Source organism: Gracilinanus agilis, chromosome 1 (assembly GCF_016433145.1).
Source record: "Gracilinanus agilis isolate LMUSP501 chromosome 1, AgileGrace, whole genome shotgun sequence".
NCBI classification, from domain to species: Eukaryota; Metazoa; Chordata; class Mammalia; order Didelphimorphia; family Didelphidae; genus Gracilinanus; species Gracilinanus agilis.
In genome coordinates this window covers 214,562,534-214,575,033 of record NC_058130.1, presented here as the reverse complement: position 1 = coordinate 214,575,033, position 12,500 = coordinate 214,562,534, and the positions used below count along the sequence as shown (strand labels likewise).

Here is a 12,500-nt window from a genome sequence, read left to right as displayed (position 1 = left end):
CCCCACGATTTTAGAGGCAAGACACTCGTGTTACAGGTATAGCTTACATTAAGTAAAGCCCAAATATCAATTCTGATGTAAGGATAAAAGATGAATTGTTCATTCAGAAAATGAAAAGGCAATATGGTTCCTTAGAAAGAGGATAGGACTGGGAGCCAAGAGAATATTTGATTTAAATTCTGACTCTTCCATTGACTGTGTAAACTTGGACAAGTCACTTCCCCCCAATGAAACTTAGCATCCTTGGCTATAAAACAAGGCAATTAAGTTAAGACAGATCACCTTGAAGGTCCCTACCTACTCTAAATCTATGACTTCCATGTTGATTCACTGGATTCCCTTGAGAGGTAAATGAGTTCCCTTGTCCTGCCTGCTAGGTTTCAGCCTTCTCAGTATCATTGTATTTTTATTTCCATTTTTGACTATTTCATATATTACCTTGCATCCCCAGCTCAATTATGAGGGCACTGAGTTAAAGTTTAAGTATTAAGTTTTTTATTAAATATTTCTATATATATTTATTAAATAATTTAGTATTAAGTTTTTTATTCCAAGTCTTATCATATCCTTCCAAAGGGCCTAACTCAGAGCTGGGCATCTAATCCATATTAACAATACACACTGGGAAAGTAGCTCATTGAATTGAGAGCCAGACCTAGAGACCGGAGGTCCTGGGTTCAAATCCAGCCTCAGACACTTCCTCGCTGTGTGGTCCTAGGCAAGTCACTTAACCTCCATTGCCTAGACCTTTACCACTCTTCTTCCTTAGAACCAGTACTGATTCTAAGGTGAAAGGTAAGGGTTTAAAAAAAATACATGCTGCCTGATTAGCTAATCGTTTATATAGGTTAGATAATTTATATAGGTGAAATAATAATTAATATAGGCGAGATTCCTAGTCTAATTCTAAATGATTCCATTACAAAAACTTGCATGCATGTTTTCCCAGGGCATACCTACAGAATCAAGTGAAGCATGCACCTAAATAGAGACATGGGCTAAACCGTATAATTAGATAGCTTCAGAACTGGTTGAATGACAAGATTCAAGTAATAGTCACTAGTAGTTCACGCCAATTTGTAAGGAACGATCCAGTGGAATGTCCCAGGGATCCATCTGTGTGCTTGGCCCCAAGGACTTAGATGGTATGTTTATCAAACATGTCAGAGCAATAATTCAAAAACATCTCTAACTGGCTGGGGCCATTGAATTTTTAATTAGCTAAAGTTAAATAGGGCTAAATGTAAATCCTCACACTTGGATTTTTTTTCCAGAGGGAAATTTAATTATCCCTATATAAGTGATACATCAAAGATGCTCATTGAGAGCCACTGAGGTCCTTGAAGTCTATCCTGGGCATTTCACATCTGTGTCCAATCAGGCTTCTCAAAAAGTCCCCAAAGTCTTCCATCCCTAGACCAAAGGCACCCAATCCAGAATCGATTTCATAGATATAAGAGAGCAAGTGGTAGACTTCATTCTTCAGGGCGGTCTAGAAAGGAATACTGCCTGTGTGGCATCTTTGACACAGCCCAAGAAGCAGGGGGCAGCCCCACAAACCGAGTTCATCATACAGGCATGAAGCACAAGATTCTGATTGTAAATAAGTCCCCTGTGCTACCTATCCCAAACCCCTCGGAAAGGGTTACCAACAAAGAGAGAAGCCAACACCTCATATACACACACTTTCTGAAACAGCTGGCATTTTCTAAATGTAGCCAGACACCCACAACTTAGAAAAAAAAATAGTATGAAAATAAATGTCCCGGAAATTTGTGCCGTTTTCTTGCACAATGACAACGAGCTGATAAAAGCCCCCACAGCCAGCCATTCAAGCTACATTTTGGAAAAGATATGATTGGAAGGAAATGCAGAAAAAAAGGCAAGTTGCCCACTTTTCCAGAGTCTGTACTACTGTGTACCCTACTGTTCTGAAGCTAATAGCTGTAAGCACTCTGTGTGCTCCATGTTATGAATTGAAAATTACATACAACCACATTTTCCAACTGAGGTCTACTCTCCAACATGCTGCAACAAGATGAGGCACTTAAAGAATTTATTCACGCTCATCTGTCTTGGACTCATTGTTCACCAAAGCACTGTAGCAGTGAGAAAAGCTGTGGTTGAGGAGGGAGGAACCCACAAAAACAAATGGAGAATTTTCATTAAATCATAGAAAGTTAAAGCAGGAAGACCACCTTGGAAACTGGCACATCAAAGCCCATAGTCTCCTTTCTAATCTGTCCTGGTCACAAAGTTCATGGTCCAGACAAGATTCTAGAATAAGATTTACAGCTGAAAGGGACTTTGGGAAGTCATCTACTAAAACCTTCAAAAATTTGACAGATGAGAAAACTGAGGCCTAGTGAGATTAAACTGATTTATCCAAGAAGGTAATAAGCATTTAAAGAATACCTACTATGTGCAAGGTATTGTGTTAAGCATTTACAAATATTATCTCATTTGAGCCTCAAACACCCCTGGGAGGTAGGTGGTATCATCTCCCTCCCTTTACAGTTGAAGAAACTGAGGCAAACAGGATTAAATAATTTGCATAGCTAATAAAGTGTTTGAGGCTGGATTTGAACTCAGGTCTTCCTGATTCCAAGTCTAAGGCTTTATCCACTGTATCACTTAATCTCAAAGTCACACAAGCAATTAGGATTACAAATTAAATCACAGACTCCAAACCCCCTGTTCTTTCTACTTCACCTTTAGAATACAAGGTATTCTGGATCCCCAGATTCAATGTGCTTTCTTTTTCATTCTATTGCCTACCTCTGTTTTAATTCTATCCCTTTTATCAATAAACTATCCATTAGGCCCACACCCATTTTATATTTCTTTGTCAACTTTATATAGACTATCCCAGAAGTCTTAAGGTCATTTTAAGTTTCAAAAGCAACCTAAATTCATTTAATCTACTAAAGCTTAAAACAGTGCCAAAACTTGTGGGACACCCCATATTGCTATATTAGTTGCTATTTTACTATTGGGGGGGGGGAAACAAAGTCCTTGTGGTTTCTTACCAATACTTCTTTTTCTTCTAATGGGTACAGGACGCTTTTCCTGCACATGTTTGGGAGCATGAACCATATGCGCTTTCAGGTTTGTCTCTGAAACATCCTCGTATCCTAAGGAGAAAGAAGAAAGGAAAAGTGACCGGTTTGAACAAGGAACCCTTCATCCCTCAGTGACCATGGACTGAACTAAAAGCAGCACATGTGGTATAGGCAGCTAGGTTTCTAATTGAGCCTCTTGGCTCCAGGACTCCACCTGGCATCCTATGAATGACCACGGTCAGCTCCCAGTGGATGCAATCAGGAGCACAGCGTCAAGGGCAGGGGACAATAATCAACAAGATGATCGATGGATATCTGCAAATATGACTTGCAGAGACTGAAAAATGGATGCCGTAATGATCCAACTTATTTGCCCAGAGGACAAAAGAAATCTCAGTAGATCTAATCCAGCTTATGACAGCTCTTGGTAAATAACAAAAAGAAGACTTGGCCTACCCAATATCCAAGAAGGAGCTATGTGTGGGAACTCCATGGGGGGAAAATTTCTTTTGATCTCTTTCTAATTTCTCAATACACTGCCTAGAGGGGTCTTCTAAGTGAGCCGGTAAGTGACATATGGAGATGAGTATGTGGCCCCTACACAAGTCCCCTCGCCAAAGGGCCAAGAGAACCAAAATACAACAATCCCATAAGAGATGATACTATAATATAAGCCACCACGGTGCAATATTTTTCTATAAACTCTCTCCTCTGGCATTCTAGAAACCACTACTAATGCATCAAGAAGTTTGGGTTTTCTTTTTTGTCTCTCATTGTTGAAAATATCCTTAATTGGGTATCCTAACCTTTGAAAGAGCATTGGGAAGCTACACCAGACTCTTGAACTGGATCTAGACTTCTCTTGTTCCCTAAATAAGCCAATCATATGGATTAGAGGGTTATGAGAAAAAACAAAAGCAAAGACAAAAAGACTGACATTTGTTTTATCATAAAATAGCCTAATTGTTGATTATATCTCCCTATGGATATAGTAGCAATTGAATGGTGATTGTTTACCTTTTGAGGGGTATTAAAGATCATCTTATTTTATTTTATTATTTTTTTTAAACCCTTACCTTCTGTCTTGGAGCCAATACTGTGTATTGGCTCCAAGGCAGAAGAGTGGTAGGAGTAGGCAATGGGGGTCAAGTGACTTGCCCAGGGTCACACAGCTGGGAAGTGTCTGAGGCCAAATTTGAACCTAGGACCTCCCATCTCTAGGCCTGGCTCTCAGAACATCTTATTTTAAATGAAAAAATTAAAATTAAAAAGTAAAATAACATAGCCTAATTACTACTCTGTGATTGGGTTCTATTAAATGAAACCATTTCCTTGTTTTGTTTTAAAGCAAGTTGACCTGAAGAAAAAAACTTCAGAGAAAATCAACGTAGAATGTTGCACATATTCTGGGACTTGTTTAATGTGTGGTTAGTTTCTGAATTGCTCTTTTTTCTTAATTCTTTGTTCCAAGAGATGGGCAGGGTAAGGGAAAAGCTACATCTCAAAATGAAAGTGATATTCAAAGACATCAACAAATTGAAAATTGTGAACCTATACAAAGAAAATGAAAATAAAAAACAAGTCAAAAGCAGTAGAAATCAGCTCGATTCAATTGGCAAAACTCTTATGCATGCTATATAAGGATCAAAGTGCCCTTTGTGACATAAAGGGATATTTTATAGGTTTTACTGATGCCTGCAAAGATAAAAGAAATGTATTTTTAAAAATGCAAGTGGGTGGCATCCCAAAAAAATCTCAGTTGCACTGAATGCTGGCTTCTGAATTAACTTTTTTGTTCTTTAAACCCTTCTATCTTAGAATCAATACTGTGTATTAATGGTAAGGGGTAGGCAATGCCGGTTTAAGTGTGTTGCCCAGGATCACAAAGCTAGGAAGTGCCTGAGAGCAGATTTGAACCCAGGAACCTCCTGACTCTAGACCTAGCTCTCAATCTCCTAAGCCACCTAGCTGCCCCCTGGATTAATTTTTGAACTTCCTTAATTTCTGCCACACATGCAGTTGAGTGTTTCATACTCCATTTGCCTTAAGAACCTGCACCACACCCCCACAACTCAGGCAGCGGAACAATATACAACTATGTGCTCTTGTGTAACAACTTGCTAGCTTCAGCCTCCGGCAAATGAAAAGGTAGTGTCATAAGACACCTGAATAGTTATCTCACTGGGAACTCATGCCCTGGGGGAAAAGAAGTCATGAAATGATATCATTGACATTTTTCTTCTTTAAGAAAGTTATGATTTGTTCAGCTTCGTGATCATGAAGATCCAAAAAAAGAGGCATGAATTGGTACTTAATGAGAATCTTGGCCAACCTGTAGATCTTTAAAGCAGAAATTAAGAGTAAAAAGGAGATGATGACCACTGGGTTAGTCTGGACCTAGAAAGTCAAGAACCAGGATTTCGGTTCTACCATAACTCTGCCCTATTTGTGCCATTTTCCTTCTCTGGGCCTCAATTTCTTCCTCAATAAATAAAAAGTTTTAGAAGAAATCTAAGATCCTTTTATCAACCTCAAATTCCGTGACTTTTCATTGGCCAATCGCATAAGCACCTCCAGTACCTTCCAGTTCAATCAAGTTTGACATTTGCAAGAGTGGAAAATAGATTTTTGTATAATGTTCATGGAAACAGCTCTAAAATACTCATTTTAGCACTGTTTTATTTATTTAATCCTATACTTACAGTGCCAGAATTGTTTTTTAAAGACCTAAAGCAATGAGATTAGAATTCATGTTGAATCTATTGACGCGAAGTTACTTCTCATCAACCGAATCAACTGAGTATTTTTTTTCTTAAGAGATGGGTCATTTCTTTGGTGGCCAATGCCAAACGTAACTCACAATATCACCTAGTACCGCTGTCGACTTCCTTAATAAGCTTTTCCTCAATTTTTTCTACTAATTTCAATAAACATGGGCAAACAAAAATTAAAAAGTCCTTTTTTCACAACCTCCTCCAAGATCAGAAAGGACTCTAAGAAGAAAAAGTTCTCTCAATTATGAAGGACAGAAAATGCATCCAATATGGCATGGCTTTTACCTGCCACCAGCCCTGGCCAACAGGAACATCACCCATTAACAGAAAGAGAGCAATGCCTACTTTTTTTTGAGCCAGGGAAAAGCTGTCTTTGACTCACAGACCCTGAGAAGCAACTCAACCACATGAACTTTCAGGATAGGGCACAGAGCAGTCAGGATAACTTTCAGTAAGGCAAAGCTCTCCTCTGAATCACTTTTTAAACTGTTTTCAAGACAGTTAATCAAGTGGTTCCACTTTAATCTTTTGTGCATTAATGTACTAACAACATTGAGATGATGAGGAGAAATTCTCCAGCAATTAGTCCAGGACAGTGCATTAATGGAGCTGAAATGGGGATATTTATTGTATTACTTTCACCATGACACCCTGGAATGGTGCCAATCTGACTGGGGAAAAACCCAGATCTGGGACAGCAACAATAATAAGGTTCAGTTTAATTAATCATAGCAAACATGTCCTAAAAATTCAAGACTTTCATTTATATATTTTAAATAAATAAATAAAGTTCCCACAGGCTGGAGTTTGATGACTTTCACATGCTGTTAACACACTCAAAAGTTCACCTCAAATGCTGCTGGTCAGTTCTTTACCTAACCAAAACTAAAACCATAGACCAGCCTCCAAAAAATTTAGAACAAAGGATGATTTTTTTAAAGGCCCCACTGGGGCCTGATAGACAAAGAAGGCTCGTTTTCCAGGCTCTGCCACCTTCTACCTATGTGACTTTGGAAGCATGTTTAAGCTCTTGTGTGCCAGACTGGGAATAATGAAAGGGAAGGAAGGGCTAAGCATTTTTGTTTTTGTTTTTGTTTTTTTGTTTTTAAACCCTTAACTTCTGTGTATTGTCTCATAGGTGGAAGATTGGTAAGGGTGGGCAATGGGGGTCAAGTGACTTGCCCAGGGTCACACAGCTGGGAAGTGTCTGAGGCCAGATTCTAACCCAGGACCTCCCGTCTCCAGGCCTGACTCTCAATCCACCGAGCTACCCAGCTGCCCCCTAAGCATTTTTTTTAAAAACAGTTGCCTTCTGTCTTAGAACTGAAACTAAGCATGGGTTCCAATACAGACCCTGACAAGCATTAAGGGCCAGGTAATTGGGGTTAAGTGACTTGCCCAGGGTTCACACATCTAGAAGTGTCTGAAATCACATTTCAACGCAAGATCTTTTCATCTCAAGGCCTGGTCTCTATCCACTGAGCCACCCAGGAATAAGCATTTATCGAGTGCCAGGTGCTGTGCGCTCCCTGGAATAAGCATTTATCGAGTGCCAGGTGCTGTGCACTGTGCTAAGCACTTCACAAAATGTTATCAATAGTTAGTATTTGTAAATAGCATCTACTCTGTGCCAGGCACTATATTAAATCCTTTATAAATATTATCTTATTGCTATAATAATAATTATTAATAGCTAGCATTTTTATAGAGTACCTATTTTGTGCCAGGTATTATGCTAAGGACTTTTATCTTATTGCTATAATCATAATGATAGCTAACATTTGCATGATACCTACTATGTGACTGGCACTTTGATAAGCACTCCACAAATACTCCATTTGATCGTCTGTGAAGGAGGTACATGCTATTATTCTCCATATTTTACAGTTGATGATAACAAGAGTTTCAATGGCTCGCCTAGGATCACACAGCTAATAAGAATCTGAGGTCTGATTTAAATTCAGGTCTTCCCAAAACCTGGGCCAGCAATCATCTCTCCACTTTCCATACTGCAAAGTACAAATAATGTACCAGACACTTACTGGGTCATCAGGGAAAGTCATAACTTCCCTGAGCCTCAGTTTCCCCATCAGCAGAATGAGGGATTAAATTAGGTAATCCATGAAGTCCCTTCTGTCACTAAAGCTAGAGTCCCATTAATGCTGAATAATATTGCTCTTGAGAGAAAAATCCTTTCTGGTGCCCACCTTATCTCTTTTTTCTCCTTTTTGATCAGCCTCCAGTGAAATATTTTGGTGAGGAAGGAAGTTCAAACTATTGGCTGAAATGAATTTAACAGCAGGAATAAACCCACACATAATCCCCCAGTGAATAAGCAGCTGGCACAACACCAGAACTGCTAAAGCAACTTCCAAGCTACCTGTGGATTCCCTTCTAGGCTGTTCTAGCTCTGCTGGAATCAAATGAAAAACAAAAAAGAATAATCTACCCACAAGGTCGGCAGTACTTGTCATAACTCCCAACTCACTTAAAATTTTAAAAAGGCCTCTGGAAAATTTCCTACAGTTTTGTGATTAAACCAGATCCACAAAAGTTGTCATATCACCTGCACTGCTTTTAAGTTATTGCTTGAAGCATGGGTCTCTTGGTTCTTTACTGCCCAGCAACAATAACCACTTAGACTCAGGGTCCCCCCTCTTAAAAGAATAGGATCCCCTGCTAATATCCTATCCTTTCCCAGGATGAAAAACTGACATAATGCCAAAATCATTGGATTTAGACTCTATTCAGAAGATTGAATGTCAACTCTGTTATTTTATTGCCTTGGGCAAGTCATTTTACCAATGCAAAAGTCAAGGAGCTACATATACAAGGTCCTTTCCAAATCCAACTCCCATGATTCTGTGAAAGTTGCTCTAGAGGGGCAAAGCCATGAGCCAACATCATACAATGGAAACAGTGGTTTTAGGGACAGAAGACCTTGGTTCAAATTCTGTCTCTTGTTATTACTTCTGTGACTTTGGCCACCAAATCTCCCTAGGTCTCAGTTTCCCAATCTGTAAAATAAGGGCCATCTAAATTAAATTTAAAGGCCTATTAAGGTCCCTTCCAGCACTAAATCTATGAACAATTCAGAGCAAGGAAAATCAAAATATCTTTCTCAATATTCCAAGAACCAAATAACTCTCTTGCATCAAGCTTACTTCTCAAAACTAAGACAAAGAAGGGATTTCCCTTAGTTATCTTTTGCTAGACTCTGGTGAAAGGCCCAAAATTAATCTATTCAAAATACTACCTTAAGAAATTAGAGAGTACTTCCAGATCCTCCATCATCTGAGAGAGAGGGCGAGGCCTATGTGGTATCCTCCCACCCCTCACTGTATACAGTAGCATACAGAGAAGACTTAAAAAAATAATAACAAAGGATCCCAGGTGGGCAGACTTGGTGATCCTCAAAGTATCCTTCATTCCTACTCCTCCAGGTGTGAGGCTAGCCACCACAGAGCAATACAAAACCTATCAATTTAACTGGCTGAGCTTAGGATTTTAAAAGGTGTTAATGGTGGGGGTGGAGAATAAGAATGGTCCAAATGGGAAATGAGAATGGTCTATTTCCTTGCTGCTTGGATTCTCCTCCAAACTGGTAGTCCGCCCCCACCAAAATTTAAAAAATAAAACAAAAATTTCCTTTAGTGGAGAGAAATCGAAGTCATACAAACTCCCAGTGGTCCCCTTTCTCTCCAAAAACACATCAAGTACCACACCAAAATACCAACTGGGACTCCATTTCAATTGAATGAAACAAAGACAAAGAAGTTCAGTACTTGTTACAAATCAGGGATTGAAAAATCAGGTTAAATTTCTCTTTTAAGTGATATGAGAAATTCTACTTCAGGAGTCATAAGGATCAGCCAATGGATTTCCTGGGTCAAGAAACTCCAGAAGTCATCTTTCTTACTATAAAAATGGTCTTGGCATGAAATGAAATAGTTTAGGCCTCTCCACTCCCATAATTAAGTACAAATTTCCAAATGAGTGCACCATATGATTATGCTTATTTTTCCTCCCTCAGTGTTCTCAGAATAGTTTGCAGGAACAGAATAAATTCAAATACAGTACTACAGACTCTGCAATCCACACTCTCTTACAGTCTTCTGACCAGTATCTGTCACTATATATGCATAAATATATCAGTTTCCTCTAGCTTCGAAGAGAGGCTGAAACAGAAATCATCTTTTTCCCCCCCAGTAAGGAAGAAAATATTCTGAACGACCAAATTCCCCAAAGCAAAGATGCCTGGTGAACAGCCTATTATATAATGTTCTGGAGGGTCTGAGAAGGAAGAGGCTTTTTTTAAAGCCTGAGGGATAATAATATAGACTAGCTTAGCCACATTTCTGGACCAAACTCAGTCTGGATTGATTGAGTAAGCACTAGCTTGTTCAATCCTTCAGTAATTCATGGCTAAGGCAGGATCCAGGTTCCAGCGTGGTGATCAAGGTAACAGAGACCCCTCCCCATCAAGGTAAGGAGAACTCCACCCCACCCCAGCCCCAGCCTCTCTCTCTCTCTCCTCCCTAGGGTAAAAAAAATAATAATGATGATAAGGCCATAGAAAAGCGCCTAAGGCAGGGGCAACTTTTCCCCAGGACTCCTTGCAACTTTCAGAAGTGAAGCCTTACAAACAACAGTAACAATAACAATTAAGGAATTCTATGGACTAGAGAAGCAAGGAGGGAGATCTGAAAATAGCCCGAAAAACAGCAGATGTGGCTGCATGCCTTTTTAAATGTGCTAAGAAAAGGGGGGTAGAGAAAGGGACAAAGCTGCATTTGTTTAAACCACAAAGGCCAGACCCACAATCAGTAATATGGCAACAGCTTGCTGTGATTACAAAGAGCACTTTAACAAGGGGTAACTACTCCCCACCGCCGCCGCAGCGGCTGCACCCCCTCCCCCACCACCCAGGCCACCCCACCTCGAATTGCAGCAACAAACAAGGTGTACGACCGATAGGAATCGACCAGTGATTTGTTCCATAGAGAGGTCGCTGACTGGCAGGCATCTCATCTCTGGGAGCTTGTTTGCAAACCCAGTGGAGGGGAAAACTACTCTCTTCTGGCCCTTTGAATGAGTGCCCGTAAGTTTACAGTTCTAGCGTGGGGGGTCATGTTTTGACGGCCAATTTCCTCAATACTGTTCCTCTAGAAGTCCTGCGCAGGATTGGGGCAGGCAAGTGAAATCACCCGCAAGTGCTCTGACCCTCCCCCTTATCCCTTCACCAAAAAAAGCCTCACTCCCGAGGTCTGAAGGAAGAGGACAAGCCTTCAGGAGACCCAGTATCAATTCCCTTCTATTTGATTGAACTTCTATGGACACTGACAGCATTTTCCTTAAAGGAAGAAAGAATCCTTCTTTTAAGGAAGGAGCCCTGGGCGGACAAGTCACTGAAGTCCAAGCAGCCTGGGAGAGAAAGTAGTGATTGGGGGAGAAACTCCTGACTCATCGGCATGTTTTTATAGCTCCCGGAATTGGATTCTGACCTTTCGGTCTGAGTTGCCTTACTCCAGTTGGGAGACCCAGGGGAGAGCCATGCAGTCCCTGCCATAAGCAAGCACACGCGTGTTCGCAGCTGGAGGGGGGTGAGGGGGGGTGCGTCCCGCCCACTCACCACCTTCCCTCCCCCCTCCCCTTTTCTGGCAAAGCAAGGAAAAGAGAAATTAATTTACCTACGGAATCTATCTCCAGGAGGCGCTGCAGGTCGCGGATGCTGTTAATCTCGCTGTGAGCCAGTCTCTCGATCACCTCCCGGGGGATTTCGGCTTCCTGGGAATCAGACCCAAACACCTAATCAGTGCTCTGCCGGGCTAGAAAAGCCTTCGCCAAAGCGGGTGGCTCCTAGAAGCAGTGGGGCCCGTGGGTGTGTGTGCCAGCATTTGGGCAGTGGCAGCCTCCTGGCCAGGCGGATTACTCTTCAGACTGACTGTACTGGGGACTTATCTATCTCTCCTTCCCTTCCAGTTCTTCCCCACAGCCCAAGCCCACTTTTAGAAATCAAAATTCACGTAGCGGATATGCACAGTGCCCTTACAAACAGCCTAGTAATTCCAACAACCAGTTGTGCAGGCCGAACGCCCCCTCCAAATCTTAAGACCACAGGTTAAACCCTGACTTATTTCAACAGAGAAGGGAGATGTAGGGGACGCTGGAGGTGTATAGTAACCCACTCTTACTAAAATGACTTTCCGGCCCTCCCTCATATTGGTCCATCCACCTAAGCATGCAGATTTTTAAAAAAGACACCCCCCACCCCCTTTCTCAACGTGGAACAAAAGCCCCAGCTCTGGCTGCACCGATCTGGGGTATCAGTTACAAGAGGGCCAGTGGGGGCTGAAGGGTGGGGGGGGGGGGGATCCAGTGTGTTTAGGGTTTAAAATAGAGAAATTAACATCTAGAAAGATCAAGTTGAAATGCGTCATGGATCGGAGACTGAAAGCCACAGGCAGTTTTTGTTGTTGGATTTTTTTTTAACACTTTATTAAAGACGAGTTTAAGTTTCTCGCCTTGGAATTCTGAATCTTACCCTCAGAGATTTCCCCCACCCCCACCCGCTACTCATTTCCACGCCCCCTCCCAATCCCAACCCCCACCTTTTCTCCTATAGCACCCCCCACCCCCGGCACCGGCACCACATCCCCACGCC

The 12,500-nt window shown here is 41.3% G+C and overlaps 1 protein-coding gene across 2 annotated transcripts in view; it reads right to left on the bottom strand.

Moving 5' to 3' along the window:
- Positions 1-12,500, bottom strand: part of PDGFA (platelet derived growth factor subunit A) — a 50,181-nt gene that overhangs the window by 27,559 nt on the left and 10,122 nt on the right. For both annotated transcript variants that reach the window (XM_044660129.1, XM_044660133.1), the window contains exons 2-3: positions 11,527-11,623; positions 3,030-3,134 (exon numbers count right to left, since the gene is read on the bottom strand). In XM_044660129.1, coding sequence (XP_044516064.1) covers positions 3,030-3,134; positions 11,527-11,623 — 202 coding nt within the window. The remainder of the gene's footprint in view (positions 1-3,029; positions 3,135-11,526; positions 11,624-12,500) is intronic.